Source organism: Bidens hawaiensis, unplaced genomic scaffold (assembly GCF_021521415.1).
Source record: "Bidens hawaiensis isolate Kalapana, Puna unplaced genomic scaffold, B.hawaiensis_p1.1 tig00052606_1, whole genome shotgun sequence".
Lineage (NCBI taxonomy): Eukaryota > Viridiplantae > Streptophyta > Magnoliopsida > Asterales > Asteraceae > Bidens > Bidens hawaiensis.
The window spans coordinates 24234-46865 of record NW_027499474.1 but is presented as its reverse complement, the minus strand read 5'-3'; the positions used below and the strand labels follow the sequence as shown (position 1 = coordinate 46865).

Genomic DNA, 22632 nt, shown 5'->3' with positions numbered 1-22632 from the left:
GTTGAGCTGTTGTTGAGTGCTTCCGAATTCGTCAGCCTGTTGGAGTGAACGTAAGCGTTCATCCAACTCAGCTTGGAATTCCTTCTGACGTGCTTCCGCCCACGCTTTAACTTGATCAAGTGTTTGGCGGGGGGAGCCTCGTCTGTTGTCTTTCCACCTGGGTATCAATGAATCCCAGGGGATGATTGTTTACTGCACTTGCCCCGGCTTGGGTAACCGGGGTAGTGTTCGTAAAATTTACTGCACTTGCCCCGGCTTGAGTAACCGGGGTAGTGTTCGTAAAATTTGTGTACTCGCCGGTGTTCCTCCCAGTAGCTGGGGTTGTGATTACCGGGGTTTCTTGGTCACTCGCTGGCCTCGGGACCGGAGTAACGTTAACCATCTTTCCAGAAGTTTTGGAAAAAACTAAAAAAGAAATAGTTCTAGCTTTTATGCACGGATGACGCCAATGAAGAAACACTAATTGACCCCGGGCAGATTACGAATAATCTGGGGGTTAAGTAGATGTTTCCCACGAGGGTTAGGTCCGGCAAAGATGGTTATTCTTCTGATGACCTGCAAAACAGATACCGTGAGCTCGTCACTGAGAAGGGGGGGGGGGTACCTCCTTGTGACCACCCTCCGGCGTGAGAATCAGACTAGATTGCTCTGAATATGTGTATATATTGAGATTGCTAGAGAAGATGAGATACAAGATAATGATACCGTTCCAAGGTGTTGGAGTATTTATAGCCGAAGGTAGGTTTCCAAGCAGGTACAGCCAGCTGTATAATATTCCTTTTCTACCAACTGTGGGCTACGCACGTGCCATGCTGGTAGTTGGTGGGTAGGCAGCGGCTGATAGTGACATGGCCGGCTGTGTACTATTCCTTTTCCGCCGGCTGTGTACTATTCCTTTTCCACCAACTGCAGGCTATGTACGTGCCATGACAAGGGTTGGTGAGTAGGCAGCGGCTGATAGTGACATTTTGTACTAGAGCGTGCTCCTCGTACTGTTGTCGGTGAGCTGTCACCCTGTGACTGGTTCATGGGCTGCTTTGGTCAGATCTTGTCTATTTTGTCCATACCTTGGCAGGTATAGTACAAATGATCTTCCAGAAGCGTACGGACTGGCTCATTTGGGCGGGAGTGTTCCCGCCTTGCTTATTCCTTCAGGTGACACTGAATTATTGAGTTGTGCGTGTAGCCTTGCTATTAGTGCGGGTAGCCTTCCCTGATGGCTTGTATCCGCAACTGCGGGAACAGGCGGGGTAGTTCATCATTGGGAGGCTTTTCCTGCGGGAACAGCTGGCGTACTGCGCGTAAGGTCTTCATCTCTGAGCATGGTTGGTCCTGCGGAACCAGTTGGTCCTTGCGCAGACGTCCCTCTTCAAGGTGAGTCTTGTGGGTCCAACTGGGCTCTGCTGGGACCTACCTCTTCATTTTTAATTTTTGAAATCGTTCGGTTCCGGTTCAGATTCAACCTTTTCAGTTTTTGCCATTTGAACTTGAAAATTTGGTCCGGGAAAAAGTTGGCCGGAAATAATGAATTAGATATAACTTATTTTGTTAGTTATAAACTAATTGACTATTATATATCTGGCCAAAGTATATGAGATACATATTTATTTAACTTTTATAAACTACTTAAAATAAAAAATAAGATATTAATTCTATAAATCCGTTTTGGTTCGGTTTCTACAAAAACATAAAACTAAACCGTCAGTTTATGTTTAATTTTAGTTTTTTTGGGTTTTGGTTCGGTTTTAACAGTTTTTTGAACACCCCTAGCATGGATTCTAAGTTGGACAATGCGATTTTTTTCATTTATGAAGATTTCCTTCCAAGGATGGTACTTAAGGTAACATAGACGATTAAGTGAGTCAGTGACCCGTTAATAATAAAATGATTGTTAAAAAGAAAAAAAAAACTATGTTAATAAAAAGTTAATGGAATAACCTAGGGGTGTCAATCGTGTCGGGTTGACGGGTTGATGAGTTTCGGGTTGGCGGGTTAGCGTGTTGAGATTCTTCAACCATAACCCAACCCATACTTTTATTCGTGTCGGGTCGTGTCGACCCATTTAATTTGCGTCATGTTCGGGTTGTGTTTCGGGTCAACCCATTTTACGTGCATATACGAATTCGACTAATAGTAATAAATTAAACAAATAATTACTTTTATCCATATAAAACTTGTTAATAACTTGTGATAAATGTAACTGTTTTTGTGTATTTATCTCTTATTCTCAATTAACAAACTTAGGTTCATATATTTAGCTCAAGATAAAAACAAACTAATGAAATAACCAGAGAATATTCAGTTATAACTAATAAAATGATATTGTTAAAAGTAAAAAGTAAATAAAACTTAATTGATGTTTGAAAAATTAAAAACTAAGTATTTAACTTTAAAATTTAAAACAACCTATCTTTAAAATAAAAATATTAAATTCTCTAAAATTGTTAAACGGGTTAACAGATCAATCCACTTTTTAACGGGTTGGGTTCGGGTTGACATGTTTTTTAAACGTGTCGGGTTCAGGTTGATCTGTAAGAAAACGAGTCGTGTCAGCCGACCCAAAACCTATGTTTTTTCGTGCTGGGTTTCGCGTCATGTCAGGATTTGACGCCCCTAGAATAACCTGATGTTAACGTGATAGTTTACAATAAGGATGAGCTCAGTACCGTACACCGATATCAAAATATTCGGTTCAGCACTGGTATTGAAAGTAAAAATTCGAGAAATACCGGTACTGTACCGTACCGGTAACGTACCTATCCCGAAATTCAAAACTTTGGTATCGATTCATTTTGGTAGTAATGATTCGGTATTGGTACCAATCGATCCAATCGATACCGATATCAAATTTGTTCATCCCTATTTTACAATATACAAGTGTGAATTGAATTTTACCTATTCTTATCTGCATATTTAAATAATTTTATTAATTGTTAATGATTTTCCAGATCTCTAATGAAAAATTTACTTAACTTACTTTTCATGGTCTTTTTATTGGACGAGTGTTCACAAACGTTTTTGATGCGGGAGCATCTTATTTAAAATCTAAATTTTATTTATCTTTTTCTATTTGATCAAAATTCAAATTCTAAGTTTATCTTTTTATTGTTTTAGTATAAATAGTGTTATTAGGTTTCTTGTTTAATTAGTTGTTTATGTTTAATAAAAGTTAATTGTAAGCGTGAAGCTTGTCAACCGAATATTTCGGTTCGGGTTATTTTGATTATGATCAATTGTTCTTGAGCCATTTGAGTAAAGCCGTCGAAACTGCATCAGTTGGTATCAGAGCTTTTGGTTCTCAAATGGCTCGATGTGGTGTTGAATACTTGCTTGATCGTAGAGTCGCTGACCGAGGCAACGATCGAAGTATTTTCTATTCACGTGCTCGTGGAGAAGATCGATGTCCTACTCGCAGAGTCGCCGACCGAGGCAGCGGTGGAGTCTGTTTTGACCCGCGGGATCTTATGGAGATCCAACGACTCCGACAACGAGTCCGCGATCTTGAAGAGATCAAACGACTCCGAAAACGAGTCCACGATCTCGAATTACAACGGGAGATGCGGAAGACGGAAACCGAGTCGAGCACCGTCGTCTGGTATGAAGGTCGTGACGGAGAACAGCAGCCGTTCAACCGTCACCCCCCCCCCCCCCGCCCCCGGTTCTATGAATCAATTTATCATGAGATTTTATGGAAAGACAAGCCTAATTTTGATGAGGATGGAATTGATTTCAATGAAGAAGAATACTTGTTTGTGCAAAATATTCTTAGCCCCGATAATGAATCAGAATTTCAAAGAGGTGATGATTTGATTATATCTCCATATTTAGCTGAGGTTCAAAAAGAAAGTGATATTCAAATTGGAGGTAAGATATCGGTGTCTAACGATAAAGATCAAGTTTCCATTAATCATGCATATTTAGTAATTGGAAAACATAATTCCAAAGATAAAGATATTGTAAATGATGATTTTGTTGAAAACTATTTTGAGAAGTTGCAATTAAATGATGGACTCCATATTAATTTGGAAGTGACATCATATAAAAATAGTAAGGGCCCAAAGTCATCAAGTTCAACATGGGAAGTTACAAAGTATGATGGGCCACGAAAGGGCTTCGATGGTTGTAAATTTATGAGCACAATATTGATAGCAAACGAGAAATAGTTCAGCCCTCCCTTTGACCCGGGTGGTACGGGTCCTGAACCGGGCAAGACGATGTGTGTAGTTGAACTAATTAGACAGGTCTTGATGAAACTGAATAAGAGTCGTGTTAGCATTCCTTTTGAACTCGGTGGCTTGCCTTTGAAGTTTTCAAATTTCTCTTTAAAGATTTTAAAGTTGCCTAGTAACAAGAACGAAGGAGCCGATCTGTTACCTCGGGCTGTCATTGAATTTTTCGACGTTCTCAAGACTCGAGGACGAGTCTTTTTCGAAGACGAGGAGAAGGAGGTGGAGAAGCCTGCGAACCCGATAGACCCACGTGGTACAAATTTAGATCCGGGTGAGACCACCCATGAGGTTGAGGTGTTTGGGTGGGTCATGGTGTCAACAAATAAGGAGTGGGTTGATGTTTCTTTTGATCCAGGCGGGTATGGTCCGAAGGCAAAACTCGAAGACGAGTTTTTCGAAGATGGGGAGTATAATGCAGGAGCATCTTCTTATTTAAATTTTGATTTTTATTATCTTTTAATATTTTGTGTTTATCTTGTTTTCAAGTTTATCTCATTTTATTTTAGTATAAGTTAGGGTTTAAGATTATGTATTATTTAGTTTTTGATTAAGTTTTATATTGATAAGAACATTGTTCTTGGAACTTCGGTTCAATTATCGTCTTTTGATTACTTATGAGTCTCTCGAGCCATTGATCGCTTCCGAAACTGTATCAGTTTTATTTAAGTGAAAATTCTTTTACTGATTAAAAGGCGAGTGTATACCGATATGAAGAGTTTAATTAGTAGCCCATTTAGAGGATTATTTAACCGTTAAAAAAAAGGAAAAAAGAGCTACATTTCATCTTATTTATATTTTAAATAAGGTATACCAAAAAATAATAATTACCAATTGTATACATTTACATTCAGGGTGCTGCTAAACGTACACCCCCTACTCAATTTTTACTAAATATACCTCCTCCCTGAACTTATTACACAAATTAAAATTAGCTCTTAACATTATTTATATACATATTAGTCCCTACGACATTATTTTCATTTGATAACCTCCACCACATATATCAAATTAAAAACTATAAAGTATTACTATTAATTTATTTTTTTAATATTAATATCATAAATATTTATAATATCTTTTTTAAATTTTAGTAGTATATGTATTTATAATATCCTTATTTTACCACTTTATCTTTTACAAAATAAACCAAAAACCCGAAACCCTAAACCCTAAACCCGAAACCCGAAACCCGAAACCGAACCCTAAACCCTAAACCCGAAACCGAACCCTAAACCCTAAAACCGAAACCCTAAACCCGAAACCGAACCCTAAACCCTAACCCGAACCCTAACCCTAAGCCCGAACCCTAAACCCTAAAACCGAAACCCAAAACCCAAAACCCTAAACTCGAAATCATAAAAAGAAAACGCAACTTGTAAAAAAAATAATATTAAATCCTTACTTTTGTGCTAATTTGGTAATTATATAATTTCAAGGGTTAATATGAAAGTTGGTTTTTCCAAGAAGGGGGAGAGGGGAGGTATGACAAGCAAACATTTAGCCTAACCCTTACATTCATGTTTATAAGTAAACCATCATATCATATCATATGTTAACTAATTAATACACGACCTAACTGAAATATAAGGAAAATAAATGAAAACGTACATTACCATATAAAAAACGTAAAAGTAAATTTACATTTATCATTATTATTTAGTTTATAACTATTATCCTATTTTGCCGGTTCAATATTGATAATATGATCCAATAAGTCAACCTAAATCACCTCCCTTAATTTCTTTTATAACTATAATAATATTATCCTATAATTTATTGTCATCACCCTCCCTATCAATGTTTATAAATACCACACATCTCCTCTAAAAAATCACACATACACAGACTCTCTTTTTCTTTCTTCACCATAAGATCCATTCATCTTTCTCTTTGCAGCCATGGGAACACGAGCTCCAACGGATCAAAACCACGATGACACCACCAGTAACGACGTCAAGGTTCTTTTCTCAATCTCCTGTTTCATGTTTCATTCGTTGTGTCATTGTTTTTACGTTTGATTAATTAATGTTATACGTTTTTTTATTTTATTTTGTAGCTTTTGTTTGATTGATCTTTTGAATTTTGATACGTGTGATATTGAGAAAACGTACGTTATATTGTTTTAGATCTGTTATTTATTATTTCTCCGTTTATACGATTTGATCAATATGAGAATTAATGTGATTTGAATTTACCGATCGGTTTAGTGGCCTATGTATGACTGCTACGAATATATGTTTTTCTGTTAAGTCTGTTATCAGATCCGAATAATCTCCACGAAGTGTGGAGGTAGTTTATTTAAAAAAATATATATGTATTTAAAAAACACAAATTCAATCTCCATGGTGTGACTTTTGGTTGATATTAATATTGATATTGACATGGGTTTGTTGTGATTTGTGGGCAATATTTACTGGTTTGGATTTATGAGAAGTGTTCATAAAGATTAATGGTGATAACAAAGAGCTTGAATTGATAAATTGTTTATTTCTAATTTATTTGTACCCAGAGCCGACTTTGAGGGGCGGCTCGCAGTCCTATCACCTCGGTAAGTCTGAAATTTTATAATTTATGTATGTGTATATATATTTGAAAAAAATATGTATTCTGTTTAAATAAAATTATCTAGTTCATAATTTTTATATTTAAAAAATTACGCAATCCAAACAATAACTCAATAAGCCTATTTAAAAATTTAATTATATAAACCTAATAACAAAACCCTATAACTTAATGTCCGAATTTTTTTCTCAAATTTGGTTTAAAAAAATTTAAACGATTCTCGAGGATTGTACTCTTTTTACACAAGATACTTGATTTTTTTGAAAGTCGTTGACAAGGTGTTTTTGATTTATTTTGAAAGTCACCGAAACTTGATAGATACCACATTTTTTCAAACTATTTATGTATTAAACATTTTGGTTTTTGTTTTGGGTTGTTTTTAAATTCAAAATATGATATTTTCTAAGATCAAACTTTAATGTGTGATATCTAAAATACATGTCTTTCCCTTAAATTATGATAAAGCTAATATTTTTAGGTGTTGTAATTAATTGAATTGCACAAGTGTTAAAAAGAAAAACAGGAAGAAGAAATAAATGCATAGTTATAAATAGCATTAATTGCCATTCGGAAAAATATATTTAACTAGCATTAAATTTAGAATTTGTTATTCACATGAATCAAGAACAAAACGCAAATTTAAGACTTTTTGATTATCCTTAAATGGTTTTGAATTTCTTATTGCTACAGTTACAATTACAATAACTAGGTTGAGTAGTTTATATATCAAATTTAAATAATTTATTATATTAATCTCTTGTAATACATTGAAGAATATATGATACTTGAAGGCACACTTATTGTTGCGTGTTCTTGAACTAACTAACTTAATTTGTTTTTGTCATGTATCAATGATCATATATGCATGTAAAATAGGTTGACAACAGAACTGAAAGAGAGAAACAAATAGACGAATGGCTTCCGATCACTTCCTCAAGAAGTGCAAAATGGTGGTACTCAGCTTTTCACAACGTTACCGCCATGGTTGGAGCCGGAGTTCTTGGTCTCCCCTATTCACTATCCCATCTTGGATGGTCAGTTCTCCACATATCTTTTTCTCTTTACTCATCATTTTGCACCAAAAAAAAACATGCCACTTTGGTAGATATGGAAATATTTTCAAGTTTTTTTCAAGAATAAAAATTAGAGTGAGCATGGATCAAACCTATACTTTAGTTTTTAGATTTTGAAATCAACCGGTTTTGGTTAATTTAATTAATTGTTGTTTTTTATGTTCATCATAATTTTGAGACAAAATATAAAACTTCATAAAGTTAATTCGATTATTCATACACATATATACCATGACTGAATCAAATATAATTAAAAATTGTTATCGCGACATAGTTGGTTTGGTTTTCGCATCTTGTGCGTGTTGGTGGGTTTATTGGGGAACTATGAAACCATATGTTTTACATATATGTTAAAAACTTAATAATACGTTACTTTTTTTCAAAGTTTTTTCATATAAACATATGTATAAGCTGTTATTCCATAAAATAAGAAGTAAATAGATATTAAAATAAGTTATTTTTTTACAAAAACGAGTTTTTATATTAGAACATCTTCTACATATGTTATAAAAAATGTCAAAGAAATTTTTGTCAAATATTGGAAAAAAATTGTTTCCACATTTAAAAGCATGTTCAATCTCTACACTTACAAACAATGAAACAATTTTGCACTTATAAACATCTACAATACTAAAGTGTTGCACAGTCGCTTAACAATGTATGCATATTCAGGGTAAAAAAAAAGAATATAAAATGACATTTGATGTAATGTATCTTAAAAGATGCATATATTTGCACTTCTAATTATTAATGACCAAACTTCTTGAATTTGAATTTTAGGGGTCCTGGTTTAACTATGCTCTTCGGGTCATGGATTCTAACTACGTACACATTATGGCAATTGGTTGAGATGCATGAAATCATACCCGGGAAACGATTTGATCGATACCATGAACTAGGCCAACATGCTTTTGGGAAAAAACTTGGACTTCTCATAGTGGTTCCACAACAACTAATTGTTGAAGTCGGTTGTGACATTGTATATATGGTCACTGCAGGTCAATCTCTCAAGAAATTTCATGAGTTGCTTTGTCAAGATCCCTGCAAGGACATTAAGCTCACCTATTTCATCCTGATTTTCGCTTCCGTTCAATTTCTACTTTCCCATCTTCCCAATTTTAATTCCATCACTGCTATCTCTTTGGCCGCCGCAGTTATGTCCATCACGTAAGTTACATGTACCTCAGGTTGCAAACAAGTCAGGGTAAGCAACCAATACTCGTTTGCAACCTTGAGATTCAAATGTATAAATATTACTTAGATATTATTTAATGTGTAAAAAGATTAATAAAAACTTGAGATGTGCTCTATAAGTCTTTGACTACCTCTCGTGCAAGTATCGTGTTACCTGATCTCATTGGTTAACATGATATTGTGCAAACTGACACAACATATATGTTGCATGCAGTTACTCAACAATCGCATGGGTGGCTGCAGTGAACAAGGGTGTTCAACCAAACGTAGACTACGGATACAGAGAATCTTCGAGATCAGGAGAAATATTCAGCTTCTTTAATGGAATGGGTGCATTGGCTTTTGCATACGCGGGCCACAATGTAGTGTTGGAAATTCAAGCCACCATTCCTTCAACCCCGGAAAAGCCTTCAAAAGGCCCTATGTGGAAGGGGGTGTTGGCTGCCTACTTAGTGGTGGCCGGGTGTTACTTTCCTGTTGCCATTTCAGGGTATTGGGCATATGGAAACAAAGTCGCGGATAACGTCATGCTCTCTTTGGAGAAGCCTGTGTGGCTCATTGCAGCGGCAAATATGTTTGTGGTGATTCATGTTATTGGAAGTTATCAGGTTCATATTCTATATATATATATATATATATCACTATATATATGTTGCTGACATATATATATAGTTACCAAGCACTTTTGTTTTTTCTTTTAGGTTTTTGCAATGCCAGTATTTGATATGATGGAAACCGTGTTGGTCAAGAAATTGAAGTTCAAGCCTAGCTTTATGCTTCGATTCATCACAAGGAACCTATACGTCGGTAAGTAAATCGTAAGTTGTTTTAATTATTATTCCATCATTTTAGTTTATTAAATTATTGCTTTGGTTGCAGCCTTTACAATGATGGTTGGCATTTTAGTCCCATATTTTGGTGGACTTCTAGGCTTCTTTGGAGGATTCGCCTTTGCCCCTACATCATATTTCGTAAGCAATTTTTCGTTAGAAGCAACCTCTCTAACCGTGTTATAGTTTTCTAACTTTGATCTTAATGTTTCAGCTACCTTGTATCATCTGGCTTATAATATGTAAACCAAAGAAATGGGGCTTAAGTTGGCTTATTAATTGGGTATGTAACAATATTATCCCAAACACATTTTTCTATTTAATATTTGATAATCATTTTCATTGACATTGGCTTTGTGTTTGTGTTTGTGTTTGTGTTTGTGTTTGCAGCTATGCATTGTAATTGGAGTCATTATTATGGTGCTGTCGCCTATCGGAGGGTTGAGACAGATCATTATTGATTCGAAACACTATAAATCTTTTAGTTAAGTTTGAGATGTTAGTAGATTGCACGGGCTGAGACTTCGCACAAATTTTAGAGAAGTCGGAGTAGCTTGTCGGACTTTATTTACTTTTTAAGACTACAATGTTTAGATCAGAACTGATGAGACTTCAAATTGATTTCTTTTGTCATTTCTGTTAAAACGAGCAATGTTGAATAAGGAGGTACGGTCCGATCTCGAGGGGTGGAAGGAGGAGATCGCTAAAGTTCAAGGGTCATTTAGTTAATAGTTAGATAATGATCAGATTCAAATTTGGTATTTGAGTTTGTTTCAAATTGGTTTATTTTCTTGTAGGTCAAGTTAGGTGTGTCTTTAAATAGTTTGAGTTATTTTTCATTAGTTTGTATCTTACTTTCTTTGATAATAAAAAGTGTCAAACAAAACAGTTTGTTCAGCCCCTGTGTTCGCGAGTTGTGTACTCGATTAAACTTGATCATCATCTTGCAAATTCAACAATTTCTACTTCCAAAGCTACGTTATTTGTGTGCGTTTTAGGTTTTATCTCGTATACCATGTTAGTAATGGAATGCAAAACCCAAACATCATAAAGCGTAGTGGTTAGAATATTGATTTGTATGAAGGACCGGTCGTTACAATAATAACTGAATCCGTTGGTTAAAGTAAGAGAAGTAATGGATATGTATTGGAACACTAGGTACAAACAAGTTAAAGTAAGAGAAGTAATCGGCTTCCATTTTTGCTCAAGAAACTGAAGGACCATGACATGAACATCATTGCCAAGAGGATTACAGTTAGCACACGCAAGTCTAACAACGGCAAGGAAGTCAAATTAATGTGCAACAACATGAGACTTAAGGAGGTCAAATATCAACCATGCTTTGGCATAATCCTTCTAAAACTCCACATCAGATCCACAATGTTGTCTATAATATTCCGGCACATAATTCGCCTCTGCAAGTCCAGGAAGTTTGCAATAGACCAGTTATCATATGTTTTTGGAATCAAGCCACGCTATCATGCATTCCAGTGGATGAAAACGACAAGATTATGAAACCAGGAAGAACGATGTAAGGAAAAATCTTTTTAAAAGAAAGTAACGAAAATGACCAAATCACGAAAACAAAAATACCATTAACGCCCTAGGGTAGTGCGAGCCGGACGGTTGGTGGAGGCCTGAAATATTTGGACGCCAAAAACTTTTATATATCTCAAAAATTTTTTATTCATAATCCATTTAGCTACTAAGCTCAAACTAAATATGAAAACTAAAAAAGAACAAAAACAAAAACAATGACGGCCAATTGGATTATTGCCCAACTCGCTCCTTTGGTGAAAATCGACAAGAGGCGGACGACCCCTGAGCAAGCGCTAGCCAATCCGCCGACCACCACCAGCATGCCCGTTGTTGACGAACCATCGATTAGGCGTTAGCTGTTACAATATTTGATATCAATAATGTACTTTTGCTATGTTTATTGTTAAAACATTAATCGTTGTTTAAAAACATTAGCTTGCATTTTTCATTACTTGTTAGGATTTATGGGTCTTTCTGTTTCGACTCGTGTTACGTATTTAAATAAAATAACTGTCTATTCCTTAGCCGTCGTCAACAACTATATCACCTTTAACTTATGCTCATCACCGGCTGTCACAAGTCACAATCAGGCACCATAGTGATGTTTGTTCTCAAATAAATAAATTAAATCTATTTAATCACTCTCTTTTTCTTTTTCTTTTCATCTACAACTCTCCCGCCAATCTCTTGAGAATTTGGCGCCACATTCAATAGCAGACAAAAAATTAAATTCCTCAACTACAAAACGGTTTCAAACACGTTCACAGCTGTTAATTCTCACAATTGATATGCTTTTTTCACTCTTCAATTCAAATTAGGGTTCAGGCTCTTGTATATTGATTTCACACGTTCACAGCTGGTAATTACGAATCAATTAATTCATTGGCTTGTCTTTGCTTATTTGCTGTTGAATCGTATGTAATCTGTCCTTGATATCGAGTTCTTGTTCGCTTAATTGTTTGTTCCGTTAGTTAATTTTGGATCTGGAAGTTAATAAATAAGTTTCATATAGTGCCCACCAGGTGTTTGACAAATTGTCACACAGAGAATTATATGAAAATTTTCCTTTGTATCGAATTCCTTTTCACTTAATTGTTTGACCCGTTCTGTGAGTTATTAATACGTTTCACATAGTGCCTATCAGGTGTTTGACAAATTGTCACAGAGAGACTTATATGAAATTTGTCCTTGGAATCGAGTTTTTGTTCATTTAATTGTTTGATCCGTTCGTGAGTTTTGGATCTGGGAGTTATTAATAAGTTTCATATAGTGCCCACCAGCTGTTTGACAAATTGTCACAGAGAGAAGTTGGTGTTATTTACATGATAGGTTTAGCAAATATGATGTAGCTAATTAGTTCATCAGTTGGGGAGATAGTTAACCAGTAGTAAAGTTTGCTCGAATAGTTAAGTTAGGCAATTTGAATTCAAATTGCATATATCTTTTACTATTATTATTATTTAAAAATTAAATATCGTAGTTTATTTTGTTTTTTAGTTCATTTATTATCTATCTAGTATAAAGAGATCTATAAGGTTTATTGTATAGTTATTTGATTATGTTTTGATTAAAGAATTGTAAGCGTGAAGCCTGCCGACCGAAGCTTTCGGTTTGGGTTATTTGAATAAAAACCATATTTGTTCTTGAGCCATTTGATTATTACTGTGAATTTGCTATCATTTATGATGCAGGAGCATCCAAGATTATCTACTACTTAAATTTTTAATCTTTTATTTGTTTTTATCTTTATCTCTAGTTTGCTAAGTTTTATCTTTTATTTGGTTTGTTAATTTTTGAGCTATGGAATGAAATAGTAATTAGTTTTTGGTTGAAAATAAATTATAAGAACTTTGTTGAACCCTTGGTTCGATTATCGTCTTTGATTATCATGTGTTCTTGAGTGATTTGATTGCTTCCGAAACTGCATCATTTATGGCCACTTTATGTTTGTTTAACAAGTGTAATTTAAAGTAGTTTTCACTTCTCTGAAGACGAAATGTTTTATATAAATTCAGTTGTGGGGTTCGGAGAACATGCATGCTTCCCATTTCACTCTGACTAAGCTTTTGTAAGTTAATATTACTTTTAGTGTATAATTTATGCATCATTTTGGTTAACACTCCACTTTTTTTCAACATAAAAACTAATACTTGCTAACAATATGCTTTCTGACCAATTTTGGGCCACATGTTCGACTTGTTTATACCATTTTTGTTAGTTTTGTTAAACAAATATCTTTCTTGCTGCAGAAGAGTTCACATGGAAAATAATCTTCAGAGTAATGCAAGAGGTGCTCTTATTGTTCTAGAAGGTTTGGATAGAAGTGGGAAGACCTCACAGTCTGGCAGGCTTGTTTCATACTTGAATGGTCTCGGTCATCCGGTAGAATCATGGCGGTTTCCAGATAGAGATACTGCTGTGGGGAAAATGATATCATCGTATCTTTCTAATCAATCTCAGTTGGATGATCACACAATTCATCTTCTTTTTAGTGCAAATCGTTGGGAGAAAAGGTATAGTTTGGTCTTTTTCGTCATGTCCTTTTTTACTTGTAATCTATGTAGTAAAAAGTGTGAGAGTGCGTATTTGTATGTTAAAAAGCGTTTAATATCTTGGGTTTTTCATTTTTAAACTGATATGATTATATGTATTCTTCATGTTTTTTATGGATTTTTTTAACTCATGAATTTCAGATCATTGATGGAGGCTAAGCTAAAAAGTGGCACTTCCTTGATTGTTGACCGATATTCTTATTCAGGGGTGGCTTTCTCATCTGCCAAAGGTTTAGATATTGAATGGTGTAAGGTGAGACTTTGTTTTAATCCATTTTGGTCTTTCTTTTTAATTGCTATTGAGCTTCGAAAACATGATTGTTACTGATATGCAGGCTCCAGAGGTGGGACTGCTGGCACCTGATTTGGTGGCATACCTTGAGATACCTCCAGAAGTACTTTTTCTCCGTCTTTTGTTAATAAACTTTGTAATAATATATCTCGTTTCTATCTCATGATTTTCTCAATTGTTGAATCTTATAGAAAGCTGCTGAAAGAGGTGGTTATGGAGGTGAGAGATATGAGAAACTGGAGTTTCAGAAGAGTGTTGCTCAGTATTATAAGAAACTTAGTGGTCCGTCATGGAAGGTAATCAATTTGTTTGAGAACATTTGGTATTGCCACAACTTGGTGGCGTTTGGCACTGTGTTTTAAAGACAAACCAGTTTCTCGAGTTTGGAAACAGTGAGGCCGATTTTAATAACATGATTATTTAGTAGTCAACAAAACTAGGTGTTGTCTACAATGCAAATGTATAAATGATGGAACAAATGCCCAAGCAACCAATTATTAGATCATAGCAACTTTTAACATTTGCATCACATCCAAACACTGTCTTCTCTAGCCTTTTTTTATAAGCAATGCCAAACACACCCTTTAATAGTATCCGATGAATATGCTGGCATAACTTAACTAATTATTGATGGTGATTCAACTGTATTTGTGATCACATCACAGATAATAGATGCATGCCAACCAATGGAAGATGTTGAAAAACAATTGAAAGAGAGTGTGCTGGACTGTGTCAAGTCTTGTCAAAACGGCAAACCGATTTCTGAGCTTTGGCTGTCTTAGTTTCAAATGCTGTTGAGGGAAATGTTAAAGAGGAATTTGGACACTATCTAATTATGTCACTCAACTTTTACAAGCTACTCGTGCTTATTTAAATTATATCAATCAATCAATCATACCCAGTAAAATCCCACCGACAGCAAAGCTATAGGTAGGGTCTGGGGAGGGTGGGATGTAGGCACACCGTACCTCTATCCAAAGGAATAAAGAGGTGGCTTCCAGAGAGACCCTCGGCTCTAAGTACATGTGTATGAAGCAAAATAAAGGAAATCAAAGTTTAACAGTTATATAAAAACTACTACTAATTATAATAATATTAATAATAAGGTCACAGTTTAACAGCAATATAAAAGCTAATAATTGTTTTGGATATCTCATAATAGTTACTTGTTTCATGAACAATCAATAAAAACCGGTGCATACATAACCGAATAAATTATCTGTCATTTGATATGTTTTATTCACTCCATTTAGACATATTTGATTGTTCCGACCAATCTATTCAGTTCACCACTTATCCTGACTTAATGAGATAACTTTCGTAACAACTTTATTTATACGATTTCAATATAAATATAAGCCTCAAGTAACAAATTTAACTACAGTATGAAACAAAAAAGTATTCCACAATTAAGAACTACAACTTTATGCAATTTCTTTTAACTAAAGCATCAAGTATGGACAAATTAAACTACCATCGATGAAACCATAACCATGCTTGTTTTTAGCTAAAAGTGCACAAATAAGGAACTAGATATCATGTATAACAATAACGTAACACAAATAATAACAGTAGCTAAGGTTCAACACTTCAACCAAGATGAAATATTGTATTGAACCTACGATTGCATTCATCCGTGTTTGAGCATTCATGTTGTGCATCCGGAGCATCAGGCTCTATTATGGTGCACTTGACATCGGATGACTTCTGTAGCAAGTAACCTTTCACGCGTGAAACATGTATTAACGCTTCACTCCACGACCTACACCTGCCGTCAAACAACTTCTGCTCATAGAAAAGACTCAAATCCACCCTCAAACTCTTCAAATCCCATAACAGCGAGCACCGAGTCGCCAACTCGTCTGGAAACTGTTGAATTTGACACAAGCAGAGTTGACTAATATTCAAGAACTGATCTTGAATTGGTCTGCAAAACAAGAAACCAAATTTTGCTTCTTCTGGAATCTGTTCTTTTTTTTTTCTTGTGATACGAATCAACAAAGGATAATATTAATATTCTGCTTCCTTTCTTTTATTGCTTCTGTAAGTTCAGTAAACAAATAGAGAACAAAAAACTTGGATGGGCTGCACTTTATTCAACTTGCAATCACAGTGGACTTAGAATCTTTGACGAACAAATTAACTCCAATATTATTAAGAAAACGACACACGAAAAAACTTAATAAACCTATGTGAACCAAGGGTTTATATAACACCCTTGATTCGAGTCCTACTCGTATTCAAATACACAATTTGAATCTAACTCAAATATGTTTTAGGATAAGACTAACTTAATAAAAATAAGACAAACTTATTAATAAATAATAAACGAATTATTATTTAAATCTCCTCCAAGCCACCCCATGAGATTTACCGAACCGCCCTTAAATATCGTCTCGTTTAACACTCCCTCTCGATATTTGCTTCCTTCATTCCCAAACGAGTACAAAACTTCACTAGCTTCTCTTTTGGCAAACTCTTTGTGAACATATCAGCAGCTTGCTCCAACGTGTTAACATATTTAAAATCAATTTCTCCATTTAACACTTTTTCACGAATAAAGTGATAATGAACTTCAATATGTTTCGTACGCGCATGAAACGTGGGATTCTTAGCCAATAAGATTGAAGACACATTATCCCCAAACAAGGTTACCTTCTCGTTCTTACCTTGATTTAACTCGTTTAGAAAACGAACCAGCCACACGCACTCTTGCGCAGCCATAGTCGCGGCCCGATACTCCGCCTCGGTAGTCGAAAGTGATACGGTAGGTTGCCTTTTGCTGCACCATGTAACAACACTTGAACCAATCAAGAATATATACCTGGTAGTACACCGTCTCGTGTCCGGATCTTTAGCATAATCGGCATCGCTAAACCCGATTAATTCCATACTCGACTCCCTCTTAAACTTAACACCATAACTTGGAGTCGACTTCACATACCGCAACACTAACCGAGCAGCTTCAAGGCGCGGTTTTCTTGGAGCTTGAACGAATCTACTAAGCACACCAACGACATACGCAATGTCGGGTCGAGTCAAGGTCAAATAAATAAGACTTCCAATTATTTGCCTATACATGGTTACTTCTTCCAACTCTTTTCCTTCTTCGGCTCGAAGAGGCCCGTTTGGTTCCATGGGTACACGTATCGGTTTGCAACTTTCCAAACCGAATTTCACCAAAAGATTAACGACATACCGATTTTGGTGAAGTATAAACCCATCATTCTCGTACTCGAGCTCAAGACCCAAAAAGTGCTTTAATTTTCCCAAGTCTTTCATGAAAAAACGAGTGCACAGATTCGTTTTCAACTGCTCCACCACGTAGACTAAATCACCGGTTATAATTAAGTCGTCGACATAAACGAGGACAACGGCGGTCTTGTCTCCTTCGGCTCGGACGAACACGCTGGTATCGGCTATTGTAGGAACAAATCCGTTGAGTTCCAAAAACTCACCAATCTTACCAAACCAGGCCCGCGGTGACTATTTTAAGCCGTAAATTGCTTTCTTTAACTGACAAACATAGTTAGGAAAATTTTGACTTACAAAACCTCCCGGCTGATCCATGTATATTATACGATCCAAATCACCATACAAAAACGCATTACTAACATCCATTTGCCATAAATCCCAACCTTTGCACGCGGCAATTGTTAAAATTACTCGAACCGAAACGAGTTTAGCTACGGGACTAAACGTATCTTCATAATCGATCCCGTACTCTTGTGAAAAACCCCGTGCGACTAGTCGAGCCTTATATCTTTCTATCGACCTGTCAGCTCGTCTTTTAATTTTAAAAACCCACTTACACGAAATCGGTTTTACATCACCCGGCTTCGGAACAAGATGCAAGGTCTCGTTACTGGTTAAAACATCTAACTCTTGCTTCATTGCTTCCATCCACTTAGGATCTCGTACAGCTTGTTCTACCGTCTCGGGTTCGATTTCTTGACTAACAAGTAAGGCGACATTTGCATACTTCGGGTTCTGTTTTCTGACTCGTTCAGACCTCCGGACAGCCGGTACATCTCCTTCGGTATTAACTGGTACAGCTGAGGTGCTGGTTTGACCGTTTGTTTGACTAACTAACGACCCGGTTCGCCATGGATCAGAACGTGGCCCGTTTCGTGTTCCTGAAACAGGTTCGATGTTAAGTGTTTGTTCAGATTGTTCTTCTAGATCGTTGCCACCAACCTGAACCGTAACATACTCATCATACTCTTTTTGTAAGTCATGTGTGTCGGGTAAGACTTCGTTACTTGGTGACCACCATGATGAGTTTTCATCAAATATTATGTCCCGAGACACATAATTCGCCCGGTACTCGGCTCACAACATCGCCACCCTTTCTTTTCATTATCGTAACCAACAAAAATACATCTCGTTGCCTTTTTCTCCAACTTGTGTCTGAGATGCCCCGGGATGAACACGTAGCACACGCATCCAAAGACTCGAAAGTAACTAACATTCAGTTGGATTTTGAACATCTTCTCGTATGGTAACACGTATCCCATTCCTTATTGTGGCAATCGGTTACTTATAAACGCAACGGTACTCATTGCCTCCGCCAAAATCTCCCCGGTACATTTTTGTTGTGCATCATGCTTCCGATCATGTCGGTTAGGGTGCGATTCTTTCTCTCCAAAACCCCGTTTTGCTAGGGAGTATTAGAACACGTTAGTTGGCGTTTAATTATATTTTCTTTTAGAAACAAAGAAAATTCACGGGATGTATATTCGCCTCCGTTATCGGAACGAAGACACTCGATGCTTCTCTTTAGATCCCGTTCGGCTTCTAACTTGAAGTCTTTGAAGCGTTCAAACGCCTCGGATTTCTCTTTCATGAAATATACCCACAAATATTTCGAATAATCATCAATAAATGATATCATGTAACTCATACCTTTAATTGACGATTGTTTCACCGGACCGAACACATCGGTATGAACTAGCTCGAGAGGGACTTTAGCTCTATAACTAGAATTCTCAAACGGTTGCTTATGAGCCTTTCCAAACTGACAACCGCCACACACCACATCCGTTTTTACTTCGAGTTCGGGTATTCCCGCCACCAACTTCTTTTTCACGATTAATTGAAGTTTATCATACCAGACGTGGCTTAAACGTTGATGCCACAGATCTGCGTTTAGATTCCTTTTCACCTTATTAACGTACGAAGTCCCGGCAGACAATACATAAACCGAGTATTTCTTTCTCCCTTGAACCACCGGTATGGATTTAGTTTCGAACTTATCAAAAATACTCACCTCGTTTGGCCCGAACAGAACATATCGTCCGGTGTCGGTGATTTGAGGAACCGACAACAGGTTCTTTTTCATACCGGGAACATGAAACACGTTTTTAAGAACAAAACCGCTTTCCTCAGAATCTGGTGAGAGATCAACCTCACAGATATGAGCTATGCCGTGTCGCGAATCATCGGCTATAAATACCACCTGATTACCCTCGTACTTAACCGGGTTCTTTAACCGCTCCTTTTCACCCGTTAAATGATTCGAACAACCCGAAGCCACAATCCAATCATTTAATAAATTTAAAGAGGGTTTTACCGTAGCCGTTAACGCATGAACTTCTCCAATTCCGGCATAATGGGCCTCGACATCCCAAGGCTCTTCAGTTCGATTTTGCGTTGTCGCGGTGTTTCCTTCTTCAGTTGCACTCGTTGTACAATACTTTGCGATGTGCCCTCGCATGCCACAATTATAACACTTAAAAGTTTTAAACGACGGACGTTTACCCTTTTTATTGCGGTTCCAATTATTTCGATCAACGCTTCCTTCCTGTTGGTTTTGTTCCTCGGGTTTATTTCGATCCCACGGTTTCTTTTTGTTGTAACCGTGGTTGGGTTTGAACTTTCCTTTTCCTTTGCCCACAAACAACACCTCGTTTTCTTGCTTCGGTACAGCGGAGACCGACACACCGGCCATCTGTTTGGCTAAGGATTCCTGTTCGGATAATAAATTTTCAAATTCCGAGAGCGACGGTTGAGTCGGCCAACCCTGAACAACAGCGACAAACGACTGAAATTCCGGCCTCAAACCGTGAATAATAATCCGTTTCATCCTCGCGTCTCCGATCCTTGATTGCTGATCTAAATCGGCAATCTCGCGACAAAGCGATTTCACTTTATGGAAGTACTTTGGAATCGTCATATCTTTCTGAGTAACCGAAAGCAACTCGTTTTCAAGAAGTTGTTATCGGGTGTCGTTTTTCTTCGTGAATAGTCGTTCAAGAATATCCCATGCATGCTTCGGTGTTTCGGATTCTTGAAAGTGATCTAACATCTCCTCTTCGACTGTTGCTTTTAACACGAACAAAGCTCTCCCGACTTTTACTCGCCACTTCCCGATGGCACCTCCGGTGTCGTTTCTTGGCACCTGCGTTTCGGTTCCGTTGGTTACCTCCCAAAGGTCCTGACCTTGAAGGTATGACATAACACATGTCGACTAAACCCGGTAATTAGTTTGGTTCAAACGCTTGATTCCGGCAACAAACGACGTATCGGCCATCGTTTCCTTCTTCGTCGGCTTCTTTTCTCACCACTCCGATCGACTAAACTCGATTACGTACTGACGTTTGGTGACTGATGCCACTTGTTGAATTTGACACAAGCAGAGTTGACTAATATTCAAGAACTGATCTTGAATTGGTCTGCAAAACAAGAAACCAAATTTTGCTTCTTCTGGAATCTGTTCCTTTTTTTTTCTTGTGATACGAATCAACAAAGGATAATATTAATATTCTTCTTCCTCTCTTTTATTGCTTCTGTACGTACAGTAAACAAATAGAGAACAAAAAACTTGGATGGGCTGCACTTTATTCAACTTGCAATCACAGTGGACTTAGAATCTTTGACGAACAAATTAACTCCAATATTATTAAGAAAACGACACACGAAAAAACTTAATAAACCTATGTGAACCAAGGGTTTATATAACACCCTTGATTCGAGTCCTACTCATATTCAAATACACAATTTGAATCTAACTCAAACATGTTTTAGGATAAGACTAACTTAATAAAAATAAGACAAACTTATTAATAAATAATAAACGAATTATTATTTAAATCTCCTCCAAGCCACCCCATGAGATTTACCGAACCGCCCTTAAATATCGTCTCGTTTAACAGAAACAACCAGAGGATATGAACCACAGACGAGTATAATGTAAGCGACTTCACATTACATAAAACATTGAGAAACATATATCATCAGGTCATCAAACAACTTCTTCTCTTCCGGTTTTCTGCAACGAGCGGTGTATTCGACAATCACCGTGTCAAGGCCATGAATAAGACCGCCTGTAGTTTCAAACCGCGGAAAGTTACCACCCCGAAACTCGAAATATTTAAGGTTTGGAGTCGTGAGGTTACACCGGTTGACATACTGGTAGTGGTACGAAACTGTTAGCTCCGAGAGATGCGGAGCGTGTATGTTCAAAGCATAATCATCTGTTTCAAGTTCACAAAAGACCAATTTCAACTTCTTCAACGCGGGAAACCCAGAGAACGGATCAAGATCCGTAATAACAGCCTTTCGGAGATGTAAACTTTCCATATTCTTGAAATATCCGGATCTTGGTCCCAAATACGAACAACAGATGTTTTCTTTGTAGCTTTGGAGTTTCAAACTTTTTAACGAATCCCATGAAGCAGTACGTGACATGATCATCGGCCAACCCGTTTCTTTTCTAGTCTTTTCAATACTAACGTCGAGTTCTTCAACGCCTTGTTTAAACGCGTAATCGAAAACCTTCTTTAAAATCTTGGCGCTGCATACATTATCACGTCTGAAGATTATTCTAACCAACGGGCCGACCGAGGGACCGATAACACACCGTAAAAGAACTTATCGAACACATTGACATTCTTAAAACTCTTGGGAGTTGAAGTCGAGAACAGAAACATGAGTCCATTTAGAAGACCATGTTTTCGACAGCAACAGGTTTGAAAGGCGAGTTTGGTGTCAAGAGACGAAAGAATACGAAGCTGCAGGTCTTCGGGTAACGTCGAAAGCCGGTCCGCCATTGTTGCGTTTGGTTCTTGTTCTTCAAGACGTAATCTTTTGAGGGGTTTGATTATCTGGGTTTCGGGTTGTTGTTTACGTGAACGTTTGACCGCAATTGCTATATTAATATTGTAATTATGTGATCAGAATAGATGGTTTTATATATGGTTTTAAAGTCGGTGATGATCAAGATTAAAATTTAAATCAGGATATCAAGTGGAGATTTGTTTGATGGTTTATTTACATTCTTACCATATATATAAAGTTGTATATTATTACCGTTGTTTATTTTTATTACAATATTTAAAATAACCAAATATTTTCAAGTTT

At 36.7% G+C, this 22632-nt stretch overlaps 3 protein-coding genes across 4 annotated transcripts; 2 read left to right on the top strand and 1 right to left on the bottom strand.

Moving 5' to 3' along the window:
* The first annotated feature begins 6028 nt into the window (after positions 1-6028).
* LOC143599741 (lysine histidine transporter 2-like) lies at positions 6029-10463 on the top strand. Of its 2 annotated transcripts, none has more exons than XM_077077623.1 (8): positions 6029-6187; positions 7668-7825; positions 8645-9031; positions 9273-9666; positions 9760-9865; positions 9938-10029; positions 10103-10171; positions 10279-10463. In XM_077077623.1, exons 1-8 carry the CDS (start codon positions 6128-6130, stop codon positions 10375-10377), a joined length of 1365 nt encoding a protein of 454 aa, XP_076933738.1. In that variant the 5' UTR covers positions 6029-6127; the 3' UTR covers positions 10378-10463. The 2 variants fall into 2 exon arrangements, with proteins under 2 accessions (XP_076933738.1, XP_076933739.1); XM_077077624.1 differs by lacking the exon at positions 6029-6187 and adding an exon at positions 6633-6777 and having other exon boundaries at positions 10279-10462.
* Positions 10464-13679: 3216 nt separating this feature from the next.
* Positions 13680-15089, top strand: LOC143599735 (thymidylate kinase-like). Its single transcript, XM_077077620.1, has 5 exons — positions 13680-13940; positions 14121-14232; positions 14315-14374; positions 14463-14567; positions 14937-15089. Exons 1-5 carry the CDS (start codon positions 13687-13689, stop codon positions 15051-15053), a joined length of 648 nt encoding a protein of 215 aa, XP_076933735.1. The 5' UTR covers positions 13680-13686; the 3' UTR covers positions 15054-15089.
* A 6388-nt stretch (positions 15090-21477) lies between these two features.
* On the bottom strand, positions 21478-22322 carry LOC143599743 (uncharacterized). The gene is made up of 2 exons (XM_077077627.1): positions 22114-22322; positions 21478-22066 (listed from the first exon to the last, which is right to left on the bottom strand). Exons 1-2 carry the CDS (start codon positions 22320-22322, stop codon positions 21478-21480), a joined length of 798 nt encoding a protein of 265 aa, XP_076933742.1.
* Between the last annotated feature and the right edge of the window lie 310 nt (positions 22323-22632).